The sequence below is a fragment of the Chelonoidis abingdonii genome, chromosome 3, assembly GCF_003597395.2.
Source record: "Chelonoidis abingdonii isolate Lonesome George chromosome 3, CheloAbing_2.0, whole genome shotgun sequence".
NCBI lineage: Eukaryota > Metazoa > Chordata > Testudines > Testudinidae > Chelonoidis > Chelonoidis abingdonii.
In genome coordinates, this window is record NC_133771.1 from 49,329,029 (window position 1) to 49,348,729 (window position 19,701).

Sequence of the window (19,701 nt, forward strand, 5' to 3'; positions counted from 1 at the left end):
TCTCTAATGGCTAGTCTACAAAGAAGATGTAAACCCTTCTACTATTAACATTTAATGGAGATTCTCCTTCACCTTCAATGGTAGAGGTCTGCATTGGTAGCTGAATGTTGTAAGTTCCAGCTATGTATGTGTGACTTAGCTGATTGACTTGGGTGTGCATAAGGGGCAGCATGAATTACTAATACACGTGGAAGAGAAAGTGTTTACCCAGAATGAAGGTGAAAGTAACATCCCATATTTAGCATTCAGATGTTCCTTAAATAATTACTTCAAAATGATTTGCCATGTGCCAATAAAATGTTGCAAGGACAGCGCAAGCATATTGATCAATATAAAAAGTTATAACCCCCTGACTAACAGAAAAACAATGCCATGAGCAGTGATCTGAGCATTTGCAGGCCTTGTGGATGGGTACAGGAGATAAACCTGCCATTTGTGGTTAATCCATAGCCTAATGACAATGTATATATTTCCATTTGAATGAACCCAGTTACTTTGAGTTTAAATTGATACCTGAGTAGACTGAGAAATGGCTTCATCCAGTGCTAGTGCTCGCTTTTTGACATCTTCTTTAATTTGACTGTAAAGGGTGTCAGCCGCCACATATTTCTCTTGGATACAAAAACCTTCTCCTGGGCTCAACTCCAACAACTGAGGGCCAGTTTTGTTCATCTTATCTATATGAGGCTTGTGTTCAGCAATCAGCTCACGCAGTTGCTATAACAAACCAAATAACTTATCAGTTTCTTACGCTTACACTGCCACATTACAGCTGTCTGCACTTCTAACACATCCAGCTGGCAAGGCATTTTAAACAAATACTTTTCATCCTAAAGTACAGCACAAATCACATTGACTATAGTCAGTCATTGGCCTGTCTGTGATGGTTCTCTTTCCAACACTGAATAGCTATCCAGGCACAAAATGTTACATTTAAAAATAGACTAGGAAGCTCTATGAAGTAAATAATGTAGAATATATTATTATATCCAAGATGCTAACTGTGCGTATGATAATGGCCATAGACATTCCATTTCATGTTCGAGTCTGCAATTCTTGCAATGCCAGTAATATTACAGATAGTTGCATAACAACACCGGATATCTGCTCTTGACATAATGCACCTCGAGATTATTACTAATCCTTATCACTTACATAGTGCCTTCCATCAAACAAATGCAGAGTACTGTACTAACGTTATACTAGCATTAGAGCACTCTGTGATGTAGATATGGAAAGTCTTATTATCCTGGATTTATAGAGGGAAAAAACTGAAGCACAGAGAGTTTAAAATAAGTGAGTGGTAGAGCTTCGAATAAAATCTACATGTCTCATTTCCCAGTTCCCTGTTTCAGTCACAAGACCACAGTCTCCATGACCCCAGGATTTATAAATACATGCTAGGTTTTTTGACAGAGACAAGCACACCAATTTGTCCCCAACTGACCAACCAATGAAAATAAAATCCAGTCCTCTAGGGAAAATCAGTTAAAGTCTTTGGGACTAAGTCCCAACCTAGCCCCTACGCCTTCCCACTCTCTCTACTACCTTTCACAACAGATCTTCTGAATAGTGGGTGAAAGGGTTTGTGTGAGTAGCCTGTTCTCTCCCATCTCTATGACTTCTTATCCTACCTGAAGACTCACTCTCTCCCTATCCAATCAGGACCCATTCTCTGGCAGGGATGACTCACTCCTTCCTGTTGCAGTGAACCCGAGTAATTCCTGATTAGGTCCCACTGATCAGCTACTTTGAAACTGAAAAGATCCTTGGAGTTACATTCCAGAATACACCATGAGGGGCTACGAAAGTGTCAGCGACCAAATCGTGGGAAGTCTGCCTAGTAGTTGGAGCAAGAGTCTGGCCTACCAGTCAGAACTGAATCCAGATGGGGCAGATCCAGGAGTGAACCTCATGATCATAACTGGAGTCAGAGACCAAAGCCTAAACTCAAGGGTTAATTGGAGTCTCAGTCAGAAGGAGTAGCGGAGGGTCAGAACCAGGAGTCAAAAACAAAAGCCTAAGCTGAAGAGTTAGCCAGAGTTGCAGTCAGAAGGGGGAGCTGATGGTCTGAGCCAGGCATACAAGGTGAGGAGGGAGAAGGGGCTAGAGCAGGAGTAAGATTAGAGACAATGGAACCAGAGATGGGACCAAGTACAGCTTCAAGCTAGGAATGTGTTGAGCAGCCACTGGACTGCAGCTGCTTCTGAGTTTAAGTCTCAGTCTGCAAATTCTTGCAGCCAGCCAATCAGGTGGCACAGTCAATTGGACAGCTTGTATGAGGGCCAGCTGCACTCACTGGGTTGCCAGGAGATTGGCTCTGCTGCAGCTGGTTCCTGACAGTCCCTCCACTTCAAGCGTGCCTCGTAGGGACTGTAGGACTAGTTTCAGGGCATACTTCTGATGGAAGGCATATATGAATTCTAGATCATGGACATTTTCTACCAGCTCCCACAATTGCTCTTCCAGTCCACCAGATAATAGAGTTTGCCTCAAACTCATTTGGAGACTAAAATTTCCCAGACCTCATATTCCTCTTGTCCCTGGATATTGATGGGAGGTGGTGGTAGAGTAGAGTGGCCATGAAAGGGATTCTCCATGTACAGTGTCAGAAGAGAGACACAGAAAACCGCGTGGACCTTCAAATATTCCAGCATTCCCTAAACACTATAGGGTTAATTTGTTCCATGACCTTAAATGGGCCTAGGTATTGATGCTCCTATTTGCTTGGGAACGGGTGTTGTTTGGAGGACAACCAGACCGTATCTCCTACAGACAGGGTCAGTGTGACTTGGCATTTTTGGATTAGCATGATATTTGTATGCCTCCTTGGAAGCTTCAAAGATTCAATAAGCTCTTGGTGCTCCCGGTGAAGATGGACAACTAGGTCTGCTGTGGTAGGGACTTGGGAGTCTGGAGTTGCAGCTGAATGAAGTTAAGCATGGAAACCGTAGTTTGCATAGAATGGGCTTTCTCAGGTGGATGCATGAGTGGAGTTGTTGTATGGAAATTCTGCATATGGCAGAAGGATGACCCAGTCATCTTGATGACAATTGAGAAAGCAATGGAGGTATTGCTTGAGGACATGGTTCACTTATTCTGTCTGCCTATTGATCTGTGGCAGATAAGGTGAGGAGGCAAGCAATTTCAGTCTTAAGAGTTTGCACCAAAAAATGGGAAGTTAATTGTGAACACTGATCTCAGACTATTGTTGGCAGCTCATGGAACCAAAACAACATGATTTAGAAAACAAAAAAGGTAGGCCATTTCCTGGGCGGTTGAGAGAGAGTGAATGGAAATAAAGTGCACGATTTTAGTGAAGACATCGATTGTGACAAGGATGATGGTGCAAGCTTATGATGAAGTCCAAGGATGGCGAGGACCAGGGTTGAGATGGGGTAGGCAAAGGCTGAAGGAGGCCAATGATTCTGCATGTAGACACTTGCTTCAACAGCACAGATCACATGAATTAACGTACCTCTTAACACCAGTACTCAACGTTGGCCACCAGAAATTCAATAACACTTAGGTCTTGGGTTTTGAAACAGACAATATGGCAGGCAACTGGCATACTGTGACACATCTCTAATACCTCAAGTCGTGGCTGGTCCTCTGGGATATAACAGCACCTTCCGTAATAAAGGAGACCATCCTTCAAATGAAACCATGAGCTGGGCAGAATGTTAGAAGCATATAGGGTCTGACAGACCTTAGTAGCTTAGATCAGGGGGAAACAGGGACGGAATGAGGAACATCCATTCCTGTTTGCTGTCCCCTGAGTCAAATTTGACAGGTGTACAATGGTAACCAAGGGAGCAGTGCCTGACTCGGCAAGTATGTGTTTGTGGGACAGGGTATCTGCCTTCCCATTCCATGATCCAGGGTAGTACATGATGACAAAATCAAATCTGGAAAAGACAAGTGACCTGCTGCTCTGTCGCTGGTTAAGGTTACAAGCAGTTCAAAGATATTCCAGATTCTTGTTGTTGGCTCAGTTCTTAGCAGGGCGTCCCAGGGCTTAGTGTCCAGATTTTCCACAACAGGTCTGTGAAGCACAATACCAGCCCTTCTCTGTCTCAGAGAGGCAAGGCTGAACACAGCTGATCTTCCTGGACCCCTGTGATAAGGCTATGGAAGGGGATCGGGAACTCGACTCTCTCTTCAAGAGGTGTTCAGTCAGGCAGTCACCAATACTGGTACACAACTTGACCAAGGCATCCAAGTCAGGTGGCTGCTCCACCAGTGCCAGCTTGTCCTTGATTTCCTTGCTTATGATATATCAGAAATGGTAATGCTGCATCACCTCATTCCATTTAGTGTCTACTGCCAGGCAATGGAACTCTCTGGAAAACTTGGCAACTGACCTGTTTCCCTGATGCAGCCCTCTTAAGTGCATTCTTGGTGGACTCCATACAATCCAGATCATTAACTACAACTGCCACAGTTCTAACAAACTCTTCAGACTACCTCAGCAAGGGGCTAGAAGTCTTCAGGAGGGAAGACACTGGACCTCCCCAGTTAGCAGACTAATAATAAGTCCTACTCCGGTCTGGTCAGTGGAGAATGACTGGGGCCATATAATGAACAGGAGCTGGAACTGGTTCGTGAAACTACAGAACTTGTTATGGTCCCCATCAAATTTATCCAGCGCTGGAATCTCTGGTTTCTAGAAGCTGGGCAGCAGCTATGCACGGGACAATTTGAGCCTGTAGGTCTGCAGCGTGTACCTACAAAACCATAACCTGGGCCTCTAGGGTCTGCAGGAATCCCACAGTGTCCAGCAGGAGCATGGTTGCCTCTGTGGAATCCATCTGAAGGGCAGTACTGCTGTTTACCCACCCTTGTTCAATCTTTTGGACTGCTCGAAGTGTCAGCAGCTGAGTCGTGGGTGATCTAGCCAAGTGGCTGAAGCAAGAGTCCGGCCTACCAGACAGAGCTGAAGCCAGATGGGGGAAGTCCAGGACTGAAGTCCAAGTTTATAGCTGGGCATCAGAGACCAAAGCCCAAGCCGAAGGGTAAACTGGAGTCACAGCCAGAAGGTGGAGGAGAGGGTCAGAACCAGAAGTCAGAAACCAAAGCCTAAGCTGAACGGCTAGCCAGAATTACAGTCACAGGGTGAAGCAGAGAGTCTGAGCCAGAAGTGAAAGATCAGGAAGGAGCTGATGCCTGGAGCTAGAGCAGGTACAGGCTGGGGCAGAGGCAGGAGCAAGACTAGAGACAGCAGAGGAAGGTACAGGACCATGTGCAGCTGTGGGCTAGGAATGCAAGCAGCTACTAGACTGCTGCTGCTACTGAGTGTTAAGTATCAGCCTGCAGATTCTTGCATCCATCACATAGTGCAGTCAAACAGACAGCTTCCATCAGGGCCAGCTTCACTCACTGGGTTGCCAGGAGACTGGCTCAGCTGCAGGCTGGCCCCTGACAGAAAGCCGGGAACAAGGAACAACACTGATCCTACTCCAAGTTTTCTTATACATTTTAAAATGCATTGTGAGGACCCAACAGAGCAGTAGCTGGGTCATGCTGCAAATAAATCTCCTCCCCTTCAGCAGAGGAGTCTTAATCCTGAATTGTACCTCATCTGCTCCCCCTAGAAAAAGAATGAGACCTAGGGCGGGGTAGGAGACAATCAGGTCTCTTCCCCAAAATAACAATGTAGCAATGAAAGTTAAAGCTTATGTAGGGGAGGCAAGTAATGTGGGACCTGGGGAAGGAGGATTGCTCGGCATGATTGGCTTCCTCAAAGGTTCAGAAAGTTCAGTAAAGTCAGAACTTCTGGATGACTCTCCACAGAGAACACTTTTGGTTTTGCCTATCACTGGATTCTAAGTAACTGACAAGCAAAGAGACCAATTATCTCAAACTTAATCATTCCATAAAACTGACTCCAGATCAGCACTGTAGCTGTGTTGGTCCCAAGATATTAAAGAGGCAAGGTGGGTGAGGCAAATCTTTATTACCTCACCCACCTTGTCTCTCCAGATCAGTAGTGACTGTATGTTGCATTCCCATCCTTTGCAACAAGCTGCACTGGTAGAAAAAAGATATAAAGCAGTAAATAAGTAGGTATGCTATAGTAATAAAAATGGAGAAAAGGGTTTTACAAAATTTCAGATATTTGGGTTTTGCATACTCATAGGAGAAGTTTATCCCTAGGTATAAGAACAGCACAAGGTCCATGCACCCACTTAAGTTCTATTTAAATGGTGCACAGGTGCTGAGGTGGCTCTCTGTTCAGGGACAAATTTCACCCAGATTGATTTACTATATTATTAAAATAGGATTAACTAAATGCAGTAAATGACTCTAGATGTAATAAAACAAACACTATTTAACTATAACATAAAAAAATAAAATGGAGCACAGTTCACTGTATAAACATTTAAAACTTTAAAATAAAAATAAAATAGGGCTAGATATGATTTAGGAGGTCTTTCTCACGGCAAACTATTTTGGAAACAATTCCAGAAAATCAGTATTTCAGTTGAGATCAATTATTCATTAAAAACTTGTATAACATTAGTCTTCTGCTAAACAAACAAATCTTCAGCTAATGGCATGATCTAGTAAAAATACAAATGTCAGGCTTCGTGCAAGCAGAATGAGTGAAGTCAGTGGGACTAATTGCATGAGAAAAGTGAGCAAGATTAGGCTTGTAACTAAGGAACATGTTTTGAAAAGATGATCTAATATACCCAGTCTTAATCTCTTAATGGAAAATGTTTGTCTCTGGTGGACAATACACATAGTTTGAAGGCAATTGGGTGAAGCCACTGTACATCAACCAATATATTTGAACTGTGCATTTGCATTGAAGTCTGAAAGAAAACAAGACAAGTGAGTCATTAAAATTTTAAATCTATGGAACTAAGTACATTTATCCACTGTAAAATCAGTGCACTGAGGAATATAATATGAACATTGAATAGTTAATGTACAGAACATGATATATTCTATATCAAATGCAAATAATCTTGTCTGTAGGCAAGATCATATTCGGCTCACTAAACTAATATGTAGCATTTATTTTGTGACTTTATTTTCCACCCCTGAGTCCTGCATTCAGTGTCATGGCAAACGTCTAAAAATATTTTATATATTAGAAATCACGTACATTATTCACTGGAACCAAAGTGCTGCATGATTGGCCCTCTGTCTGTCTGAAACACTGGAAAATCTAGTTGTCTCATTATCTCCTTGGCTCATAAAAAACATAAGATTAGCTCTCCAAAGGAATAACAAAAAAAATAATTTTGCATATCTCCATAATATTTTGCATATATATATAGAGAGAGGGAGAGAGAGAGAGAGAGAGAGAGCGCACTGTGGCAAATTGCCAGCACTATTATGATGGGTTTCGCGCTTTCTCTTCTTTGGGGGGGGGGGTTCAGGGTGCCATTTCTTGCCCCTAAATTGGAATATTAATTGCCCCACTAGTGTCCTAGAGGAGGGGAGGGGAGAGGGAGGGACCTGGGCCCGCCCTCTACTCCAGGTCCCAGCCCGGGACTCTGAGGATAGTGGTGAACCACTTGAACTGATGGTTCCTTCCCCTGGGCTACTTCCCTCTCTTGCCCTTCAGCTTGTGGGGGGTTTCCTGCTCTCCCTCTGCACAAGCCAAGTGCCCCTTACCTAGGGTCTAGGACTTCTTAGCCCACCGCAGCACTTCTCCAAACTGTCTTCTGCTTCAACACCATTTCTTTCTGCTCCAATTCCTCCAAACTGTTCTCTGCTCCAACACCTATCCTTTCTGTTCCTACTCCTACACTGTCTGATTGAGGCATGAGTTTTTATCATGTGACTGACTGCAGGTGCTCTAATTGGCTTCAGGTGCTCTAATTGGCATCAGCTGCTCTAGTTAATCTATAGCAAACTTTCTTCCCATTACAGGGAATAAGGCTCCCTTCTAACCCTCTCCTGCTGCTCTCTGGCCATGCTGTATCACATATTCCCGCTCCCGCCCCGCTCAACACCATGGGGTTGGGCTACTTGGGACAAGAGGCAGTGTTGTCGTGACAGGCCATCAGCGTTGCCATGTTGGCTTCCAGCCCTATGCTGTACCTGGAAATGGAAGGGCTGCAGGGATAGAAACCACCTAGTCACTCTTGCGTTCTTCTCCATGTTTCTGTGCATCCACTGGAGCAGGGCGTGGTCTGTCACAAGGGCAAACCGCCGCCCCAGCAGATAGTAGCGGAGAGTCTCCATAGCCCATTTTACTGCCAGACATTCCTTTTCAATGACAGCATACTTTTGTTCCCTGGGGAGGAGATTCCGGCTGAGGTACAAGATTGGGTGTTCCTCCTCCCCTATCATCTGTGAAAGGACGGCTCCTAGCCCTACCTCCAAGGCGTCTGTTTGTAGGATGAATTCCTTCTCGAAGTCTGGGGCTGATGGCAGCATAGGGCTGTCCTTAAATCTGCAAATGCTTCTTCTGTCTTATCAGTCCACTTTAATATCTTGGGGCCCCGAGTTTTTATCAGATCCGTCAATGGCCCTGATCCGTTGTGGCGAAATGAGGGATGAATCTCCGATAGTATCCTACGATCCCTAGAAATGCTCTGACTTGCTTTCTGAGGACTGGTCGAGGCCAACCTTGTATTGCCTCCACTTTGTTCCAATGAGGTTTCACCAAACCTCTTCCTATTACATACCCTAGGTATCTGGCCTCAGCTAGTCCTGTCAAACACTTGAGAGGGTTAGCAGTGAGGCTGGCCTTCCGCAGGGCATCTAGCACTGCTTCTACTTTTCCTAGGTGCGTTTCCCAGTCAGGGCTATGGATGACTATGTCATCTAGATAGGCGGCAACATACTTGGCATGGGATCGCAGTAACTTATCCATAAGTTGTTGGAATGTTGCAGGGACCCCATGGAGTCTGAAAGGGAGGACAGTGTATTGAAACAGGCAATCGGGTGTAGAGAAAGCAGTCTTTTCCTTGACATTCTTGGCCAGGGGAATTTGGCAATATCCTTTGGTCAGATCCAGAGTGGTTAGGTATCGGGCCTTGCCTAACTGATCAACTAGCTCGTCAATGTGTGGTATCAGAAAGGCATCGAATTGGGATACTTCATTCAATTTCCGGAAGTCGTTGCAAAACCTCAGGGTGTCATCAGGCTCGGGGACTAGGACGATAGGGCTGGACTGCTGACTGTGGGATTCTTCAATAACCCCGAGTTCCAGCATCTTCTTCACTTTCCGTCCTAATTTCTTCCCTTTTAGCTTCAAGTATTTGGTGCGGTCTTATCATCACCCTTACTCTGGGGCTGATGACAATATGATGTTGGACCAACGTCGCACGGCCCGGTTGTGTACCATGTTCTGGTTCCGGTGGATCATCTCAATGACCTCTGTTCGTTGTTCTGGGGTTAATTCAGGAGATATCTTTACCCGCCCCTGTGGGTCGTCTGTCTGGGGTGGAGCTCCTTGAATGACCAGACACGTCTCTCGGTCACGCCAGGGATTCAGTAAGTTGACACGGTAGATTTGCACTGGCTTTCGGCGGTCTGGTTATCTGACCTTATAGTCCACCTCCCCAATGGCTTCCACTATCTCATATAGTCCATGCCAGCTGGCTAGCAGTTTGCTTTCTGCTGTTGGCACTAGCACTATCACCCGTTCCACTGGCTGAATTCTCCATACTTTTGCCCAAAGGTTGTAATATGTCCGCTGGGCCTCTTGTGCTTTTTCCAAATGTTCTCGTACTATAGTGGTTACTCGAGTTATTCGCTCTCTCATCACTGTCATGTGCTCAATGACATTCTTTCCTGGGTTGGGTTGTTCTTCCCAATCTTCCTTGGCGATATCTAATATCCCATGTGGGTGGCGTCCATACAGTAGTTCAAAGGGAGAGAAACCAGTGGACGCTTGGGGGACTTCCCATATAGCAAACATTAGATATGATAGAAGGGTATCCCAGTCTTTTCCATCCTGTACTACCACCTTCCAGATCATACTTTTAAGGGTACGATTAAACTGCTCCACCAGTCCATCTGTTTGTGGATGGTAGACTGAGGTCCGTACGGCCTGGATGCGGAGTCAGGCACATAAGTCCTTCATTAATTTTGACATGAAAGGGGTCCCTTGGTCTGTCAGGATCTCCTTAAGGATGTCCACTCTGGCAAAAACCTGTAGTAGTTGTTTTGCTATTGCCTTGGATGTGGGGTTTCTTAAAGGAATGGCTTCTGGATATCGTGTGGCATAGTCAAGGATGACTAGTACGTTTCGGTGGCCCCATGGCGATCTTTCCAGTGGGCCCACTATGCCCATGGCTATCTTCTCAAAAGGGACTTCAATAATAGGCAAAGGTACTAATGGGGTCCGCAAGTAAGCTCGAGGGCTATGCAACTGGCATTCAGGGCAGGAGGCACAATAGCGCTAGACTTCTGCGTGTATCCCTGGCCAATAAAACCTTCTTAGGACTCTATCCAGTGTCTTGTCTCCTCCTAGATGTCCCCCAAATAGATGAGTGTGAGCTAACTCTAATACTGCCCTTGTGTGTTTCCGTGGGACTAAGAATTGCTCTACTTCTTCCCCTTGTATTTGCTCTATCCTGTACAAGAAATTGCGTTTGAGCACCTCATATAGCCTTGGCCCTTTGATCTTTCCTTGCACAGGTATGCCATTTACTTCCACTACCTCCTCCTTCACATTTGCATATAGCGGATCATTGGCCTGGTCCTGCCCAAAATTCTCACGTGCGGTACCGATCTGACCTAATTCTAGGGAGCCTATTTCTACTCTTCCCCCTGGGTTGCTCCTACTTGGGCTAGGAACCGCCTCTGAGTCCTCCCTGGCCTGAATTATCTCCTGCCTCCTGAACGGGTTCACCTACTCACAAGGGAAGTTTTTTGATTCTCTGCTAGAATCCTGGGCCCTAATGTTTTATCTGTCCTCCTTTCCTGCCTAGACTTTCAGGGTTTCCCAGGGGATGAGAATAACTCTGGAGCAAATTTGGCAAACATTGGAGTGAGGCTATCTGTAGGTGCCTCCGTTTCAGCCTGGGGGTTGCTACCCCCCTCTGGCTCTATTGGGGTAAGTAAGCTCTCAAACCCAGGGAAGTCCCTAGCGATTAAGACAGGGTAGGGGAGCTTGGGGACCACCCCTGCATTCACCCTGGTATTATTCCCCTGGATCTCAATCCGTATTGGGACTGTGGGGTAGAAATTCACGGTGCCATGAATGCATGTTACCCCTGTGTTTTTGGCCCAAGTTAATTGGTCTCGCCCCACCAACTTCCCCGAGACCAGTTTGACAGCACTCCCAGAATCTACTAATGCTATGGTCTTAATACCATTCATTTTTACTGATCTTGTATACCCATGTGAGGTCATTGTGACCCCTACCAGGCCTATTAGGCCACATTGCTCCCCATAAATTCCCAGATTACACTGCATAGGTTCTTCCCTTTTGGGGCATTGGGCTGCTATATGCCCCAATTCCCCACACTCTTAACACCGCTCCCTTATTCTGGTTGTCACCCTCTGCCTGGGGCTATTTGGCTGGCCCCTCACCTCTCTTTCCAAACCCCGAGGTCCCTTCTTGGCCTCAGGCCATTCCTTGGTGTCCTTCCTCCCTGTTACGGTTCTCCTGTAGTTCTCGACAGTCCAGAGCCTTGGGTTTGGGGTTGGCTTCCTGGATTGCCATGTCTCCCTGCCTGGGGTCTGGAACAGTTCATGGGCTGCCAGCTGTCTTTCCACGAGGGAGACCAACTCATCATAGGTGGAGGGGTCATTCTGGCCAACCCAAGCCTGGAGGCCTGGTGGTAGCCCCCTTATATACCAATCTAGTACCAGGACCTCCATCATCTTCTCAGAGCTGAGGGCCTCAGGGCACAGCCATTTCCGGGTCAGGTGGATCAGGTCAAACGATTGTGATCGGGGTGTCTTGTCCTCCATATACGGCCATTCATGGAACCTCTGAGCTCGCAATGCTGTCGTTACTCCGGATCTGGCCAGGATCTCTGCCTTCAGCTGATGGTAATCTACTGCAGTCTGTGTGGCCATATCGTAGTAGACCTTCTGGGCCTCCCCACACAGGAATGGTGCGAGGATACCAGACCACTGATCTCGGGGCCAGGCCTCCTGCAGGGCTGCTCTTTCAAAAGACAGGAGGTATGCCTCCACATCATCCTCCCATGTCATTTTCTGTAGGCAATGGCTGGCCCGTATGGTCCGGGTCCCTTCATAGCTGCGGTTCAGTTCCATAAGAGCCTTCATCTGGTTCACCAGGTCTTTCAGCAGGGCCTGGTCCTGGGCAGCCTGACTCATCAACAGATGATTAGTCTCCTGCTGCATCCGAGTCGCCTCCTGTTGGGCGGTTGCTTGGACCCGGGTAACCTCCTGCTGGGCTGCGGTGGCTTGTATTAGGACCTTGACCACGTCGTCCATCTTAAGGACGGAAGGGTTTTGGCTAACTATGGTTTAAGTCCTCAGCGCGCAAATCCCATGTGGCAAATTGCCGGTACTATTATGATGGGTCTCGTGCTTTCTCTTCTTTGGGGGGGTTTTCAGGGTGCCATTTCTTGCCCCTAAATTGGAATATTAATTGCCCCACTAGTGTCTTAGAGGAGGGGAGTGGAGAGGGAGGGACCTGGGCCCGCCCTCTACTCCAGGTCCCAACCCAGGGGCTCTGAGGATAGTGGTGAACCACTTGAACTGACGGTTCCTTCCCCTGGGCTACTTCCCTCTCCTGCCCTTCAGCTTGTGGGGGGCTTCCTGCCCTCCCTCTGCACAAGCCAGGTGCCCCTTACCTAGGGTCTTGGACTTGTTAGCCCACCGCAGCACTTCTCCAAACTGTTCTCCGCTCCAACACCAATCCTTTCTGCTCCTACTGTCTGATTGACTGACTGCAGGTGCTCTAATTGGCTTCAGGTGCTCAAATTGGCATAAGGTGCTCTAGTTAATCTATAGCAAACTTTTTCTTCCTCTTACAGGGAATAAGGCTCCCTTCTAACCCTCTCCTGCTGCCCTCTGGCCATGCTGTATCACAAGCACCTAAACTACCAATAGGCATTATTAATCTGAAACAATGAAACAAATAAAAATGACTTCCAAGTATTCTGCAATGTTATGAGAAATCTACTCATTTTGAGTAGACATCTTCCAAGTGAGCCCCCTGAACATGCAGTTTGCTTACTAAACACATTTAGACTACAGTATTCTCATAGTTCGGAAAACATCTGAGAGAATCTACTTGTATTGGATCAATCTGGTAGTTTGGTTTAGAGCAGGTACTCTAGTTCTTATGATAGTCAAGATCTCTCTTATCTTGTTCCTTGTCTATTCTTTTCCAGTTCTGTTTTTTATCTTTTTATGTTTTTGGTTTCTTCTAACACCGACATCTAAGTGAACTTTTTAAACTGACTTTATAGCTCTTTAACTCTTGTACATTCCAAATCTGCTGCTATAATTACAAGTCTCTTTCGTGTTTCTAGTGTTCACTTCCTTTACTAGAAAATCTTGTTTACGTATGCAGTTTGGCAAACAGTGACAGGATTTAAATAAAGAGCACTTATTTTGGATTATCATTTTACATAACTTTTTTTTTAATAGTGTACAACTGTATCAAATGCATTTGAATCTGAGAATTGGACAGTACTAAGGAGGCAGGCTGCAATGCACTGGATCTTTGTGTAAGCTTTGTTTTATAAAATAGCAGTGTGCTTACCCGATGCTCTTCTTGCTGTTGCTTTAAAGTTTCATATTCAAGAGCTGGAGCAGGAAGCTGCGAGATGACCATTTCTATTTCGCTTAACCACGGCCAAAGCTCTTCGTAAGTCTCCCAGAACTGGTTAACCAGGGATTGAGCACGTTCCAGTTGGAGGTTCCTCTCAGCGTTCATTTGACAGACCGTATCACATTTCTGTAAGAGGCTTTCCAGTTTTCTCTAAAACAACATTAGCAAGAAATAGCAGCACTTATCTCTCTTTCAATCTTAGATATTTATACAATGTCTATTACCCAGGTATCTAAGCATCTTACTATATTTATTACACCACCATTAAGTAACACTAGCCCAAATTCTGCTCTCAGTAGTGCTAATGTAAATCAGTGATACTTTAAGTTAATAGAATTAATCCAATTTACACGGATTTTGACACACCATTTTCAAGACAAACACATTTTTAGTGATGTCTTATATGTTTCTAGGCTTCATTCGGAGGGCTCCAGAACAACTTACAAACTGTGGGCTTGATCGTGACTCTTAGGCACAGCCCAGCATTGGAGCAAAACCACCACGAGGGGAAGGGAACACTGGGGAGCATTGGGATAAGCAATCCATGTCATCCTGTCAGGGGTGCAGCATATTTTCCTCCGAATGTCCACCCAGCCCACTGGTTGGCAACTGGGAAGAATGGAGTTAAGAGTCATAGCTGTGACTGTTATTCTAGCAGCCCTTATGCAGGCAATGCAAAGAGGAAGGAGGTTCCTTATTCTCTCCCTCTGCATAGCCTCCTAAAGGCCCTGAATAAATAGTTATCTTTCACCCTCCATTGAAATTCAGCCACCTCTAGCATAAAACATAGCAGTTGCTCTGAACCAGCAACTAGGGCCGGCTCCAGGTTTTCTGCTGCCCCAAGCAACACGGGGAAAAAAAAAAAAAAGCCACGGCAGCACAATCCCGCTGCTCCACTATTCAGTGGCAATTCGGCAGCTGGTCCTTCGCTCCCAGAGGGAGTGAGGGACTTGCCGCCGAAGACCCGGAGCTGCCGCCCCAATAGTGGCCGGAGGGTCGCTCCCTGGTATTGGCCGCACCAAGCACCTGCTTCTTTAGCTGGTGCCTGGAGCCGGCCCTGCCAGCAACACTGCATAGCAGCTTTAGAAGGTAATATGAAGGATAGCTTGTGCAGCGAAACTACAAGTGGAATTTTAGATAGGCGGATTATAACCTGAAGTTTAAAGCTGGCCAGAAAACCTGGGTTAAACCCCTGCTTTGGTGAAGAGTGCCATATGACCTTTAAGTGACTATAGGTAGTCAGGACCTTGGTTTAAAGTCTTATCCAAAAGACATAGTAGCACAGTGACTACTAGTACAGTACTGGGGTACAAGTACATCTCAGTCTGGGAGAAGATTGTCTTCTACAGAATCATCACCACGACTCTTGGCAGAGCCTGAGTTTTCCTTGGAACTCTCAAATCAAAGTGCTACTGATCAGACACAAAAACTCCTTTGTTTACAAGACCTGATGAGGCAACAGCCTCAGCTGGCATGGCTGGTCTTATAAACTGTCAGCAGAAAGTGTGACATGTTGCTTTTATATTTTAGCTTATATTAACTAAGGGTGATGTTATCACATTCATAATGTGATAGTTAAACCCATACAGTTTAAATTATATATCTCTGACATTTATGCAAGTGGTAATAAAAAAATTAAGAAAGCAAGTAGCTATACATTTCTCCCATGGAAAGCAGTCCATGTTATCATTCTTGTGAAAGATTACATGTTATAGTGAACACAAGAACTAGTCCTGGAAATAAATAAATATATAAATAAACTTGATTGTGAAATAGAGCGTCCTTTTTTGGACGAACAAGCTATCCTGAGTTTATGTCTAGCATGTAAATTAAGTTACAAAGATGCTATCCAGAGGACAATACAGTCTAATGCACAGATAAATGGTAATTTTCACTAAGTACATTACAAATATTTAACAAAGGCTCATATGAAATCATCTTCTTTTACTTCTACAGTTATTTACTTAAGTAAACTGAATTTCTTATTTATTTTAGGAGCAAATGAGCCTTCTTTTCCCCAGCTGCCGAGATCCCTCCTGCAACTGAACAGATGGTTTTCTGCAGCATAAGGATGAGATGCATAAGAAGTAGGGGGAACCATGCAAGGTGTGAGCACTCATGCTCCCCCTTGCTCACCACTGTCCAGCAAAAAGGGTGCTGAGTATCTTTAGGCTGGAAGAATCTACCACTATGCAGATCCTCCCATCCCCAGCTCTGTATAAGAGAAGGCGCAAAACCCGCTATCAGGCTCTTTCAGCAACTTGGCTGAAATAGTCCCCACAGATAAGAACATAAGAACTTTCATACTGTGTTCAATGGTCCATCTAGGCCAGTATCCTGTCTCCAACAATGGCCAATACCAGAGCTTCAGAGAAGTGTAGAAATAGGGCAGTTGTATTCCCCTCCTAGCTTCTGGCAATCAGAGGTTGCATTCCTGACCATCTTGGTTAATGGCCATTGATAGGCCTATCCTCCATGAACTTATCTAGTTCTTTTTTTTAACTCAGTTATACTTTTGGCTATCACAACTTCCCATGGCAATGAGTTCCACAGGTTGTGTCTTGTGTGAAAAAGTACTTCATCTTACTGCTATTAAATCTGCGGCCTATTAATTTCATCAGGTGACCCTAGGTTTTTATATTGTGGGAAAGGATAAATAACACTTCTCTGTTCCCTTTTTCTACACTTTTTATGATTTTATATATCTGTATCATATCCCTTTCTTACTCATCGGTTTCTAAACTGAACAACCCTAATCTTTTTAGTCTCTCTGCTGCTCTATACCTTTGTTCATCTTTGTTGCCCTTCTCTGAACCTTTTCCAGTTCTAATATATACTTTTTGAGATGGGGTGACCAGAACTGGACACAGTATTCAAGATGTTGCACCCCATGGATGTGTTTAGTGGCATTATGATATTTTCTCTCTTATTTTCTGTCACTTTCCTAATAGTTCCTACCATTCTGTTAGGCTTTTGACTGCGGATGCGTAATAAGCTGAAATTTTCAGATAATTATCCATGGTGACTCCAAGATCTCTTTACTGAGTGATAACAGCTAATACATATGTATGTGTGTGTAGTTGGGATTATTCTTTCCAATGTGCATTACTTTGCACTTATCAATATTGAATTTTACCTGCCATTTTGTCGCTCAGTCACCTAGTTTTGTGAGATCCCCCTGCAACACTTTGCAGTTAGCTTTGGTCTTAACTATCGTGAATATTTTTATTTCCTCTGCAAACTTCACCACTTCACTGTTCACTCCCTTTTCCAGATCATTAATGAACACGTTGAAAAGCACAAGTCCCAGCACACATCCTTTGGGGACCTTGCTGTTCACCTCTCTCCACCGTGAAAACTGACCATTTATTCCTACCTTTTGTTTGAGGCCTGACTCAAAGCCCACTAAAATCAATGGAAAGATTCTCATTCAGTGTGCTTTGAATCAGTAGGTTCAAGGGCTCCACAGCCCTTAAGGGAAGAGTCCTCTTTCTTGCCCTTGGCGCATCTCCTGATTGTCTAACCCAGCAACACAAGCCAAACAGTGGGATCTGGATTTTAGCTGTAATGCTGACTGCTGTTAATAAACAGCAACACCATTAAAGGATTCCTAACAGGCTTTGACTGCATTGCTGTGGATTATAAAAGGACCAATTCTGCCACACTTACTCATGTTGACTGATATGTAATCACCCAGATAGTCACACTGTCTTACATAATACTTAAAAGGCGGGTAAAGGTGGCAAAATCAGGCCTAAAAATCAATGGAGGACAGTGAAGTAAATACTCAGTGCTTACTTGCTGAACATTTCTAAGGAAAGAAGTCTCAAGGGAATTTGTGCCTCAAGAGTATCCCTTCCTGTATGATTGTTTGCTCAGATCAAATGACGATCTATTCACGACTGATGAACTTGCCTGATCAATAATAGTGGAAAAAGAAAGGTGATCCTGTGGGAGTGGCTCTGTAAATGCAGAGATTCAAAGCTATCATGCCATAGTACTTTACCTTCATGGACTGTTTCTCCTCTTCAGTGCATGTGTTCATAATCTCATCCCCAGTTTCAACCAGTTCATCTATAGCATCCTTGTGCCTCAAAATCTCCATGGTAAATGCCTTGTGACACAATAAATACCGGTCAGCAATAAAGGTTGAGTACATGAAGTGAAAACTATTTTCGAAGTGCATTATGATGGACTGAAAATTAAATCATGCTAGTACATTTTCTAGACTAGGAAAGCACTGGCCAATAATTAACATGACAGTTGGAAATGCATTTCTTTACCTTTTGAACTTGTAGCTGAGCAGCGGTCTGGTCTTGCTCAAGCCTAATATCACCCAGAGACATCAATTTTTTTTCAGTTTCTGCAAGCCAGGCTAATTCTGCATCAGCTGTTTGATCAAACTAAATAAAGGAGACATGAATTAGTTCAGCAGTTTTATATGATGAAACTTGAATTGATTGTCTTTAGATAGTTAAAAAGCCATGTTTTTTAAAAATGCAAATGCTGAATTGTTAAAAAGATAATGGTCCATTTCTATATACAATTTCACATATATGTGAACTATAGAGCTCAAAATGGTACTGAGAGCTTTAATAAAATCAGTTTAATTCACAAGCATGAAAAAACAGCAGCAAAATAGGAGAGGCATAATATACTTTCCTCAAACTTGCAAACCTCTATCAGAGGACATTAGAAGATCAAAGAGAATGTAGTACAGGTAGAATTTTTCACTGAGTATTACTTTTCCTTGTTAGTGATGACCCTAACTTTCACTTGTCTTTTCCATCTGTTTTAAAATGTTTTTATTGTAATTATCTGGAGACAAATCAATATAATCTTATGACATTAAGAAGTTTAATGAGACCTAGAAGCATTAGTGCAATATCAGACAATAAGGTTGAAATCTTGGCCCCACTGAGGTCAGAGCAAAACTGGTGGATTAAGTGAGAAAATGCTCTTTTTGAATTTGGGCACAACCTGTTCTGTTCCTGAAGAATTGACTTTCCATTAGAATTAGTTAATACTTTGATGTTTTAAAAAAAATATCTCAAAGCATTTCTGAGTAGGAGGCGATGTTCTGTTACACTGAGCAGAAAGAAGCACTGGACCAGGAAAAGAGATATAAGGGGCCCTAAAACCCATAGAAAGGAGACTGTAGGTTGAACACAGCATAGTCCAGATTCAACCCATGTCTATATGACCTCTGGACAAACATGCATTTGGACACTACAGTTTTAGGGCTATTTTTGAGGTGAAGCAAAGGAGAAGCAACATGTTGGATGCTGAATTGTTTTGAAAATCTGTCCACAAATGTCACAGTAGACGTTGGTAGGCACGGAGCAGTTTTGAAAATCTGGCTCATATTTAGGTGATGCTGGGTATGTCAACGCTAGTGCTGGAAGATGAGGGGGCATAGCCACGCTAGCGCTGATTGAACGGGTGCTCTAAAAACAGAAGTGTAGTTGTAGTGGTGCAAGGACGGGATGGGCTAGCCACCCTCAGAACAATCCTGTCTGAGACCACAGGTACATGCTAGCCCAGGGATCAGCAACCTTTGGCCTGTGGCCCATCGAGGTAAAGCCCCCTGTGGGCTGAGCCAGTTTACGTTTACATGCCGTATCCGCAGGTTCGGCCGATCGCAGCTCCCACTGGCTGTGTTTCACCGCTCCAGGCAAATGGGGGCTGCAAGAAGCGGCAGCCAGCACATCCCTCGGCTCGTGCTGCTTCCCACAGTCCCCATTGGCCTGGAGCAGCCCGAACCTCGGCCAGTGGAAGCTGCGATCAGCCGAACCTGTGGACGCAGCAGGTAAACAAACCAGCCCGGGCCATCAGCGGGCTTACCCGGTGGGCCGCGTGCCAAAGGTTACTGATCCCTGTGCTAGCCCCTCCCCTCACTCACACTGCAGCAGCAACACTTCTATTTTTAGTGTGCTAGCTCAGTCAGAGCTAGTGGAGGTATGTCTCCTTGA

General features: G+C 44.7%; 1 protein-coding gene across 8 annotated transcripts in view; it reads right to left on the reverse strand.

Annotated features, from left to right (window-relative positions):
• DST (dystonin) overlaps positions 1-19,701 on the reverse strand; it is a 465,365-nt gene that overhangs the window by 62,741 nt on the left and 382,923 nt on the right. For all 8 annotated transcript variants that reach the window (XM_032778396.2, XM_075063729.1, XM_032778395.2 and 5 more), the window contains 4 exons: positions 18,013-18,132; positions 17,736-17,843; positions 13,661-13,879; positions 514-717 (listed from right to left, as the gene is read on the reverse strand). In XM_032778396.2, coding sequence (XP_032634287.1) covers positions 514-717; positions 13,661-13,879; positions 17,736-17,843; positions 18,013-18,132 — 651 coding nt within the window. The remainder of the gene's footprint in view (positions 1-513; positions 718-13,660; positions 13,880-17,735; positions 17,844-18,012; positions 18,133-19,701) is intronic.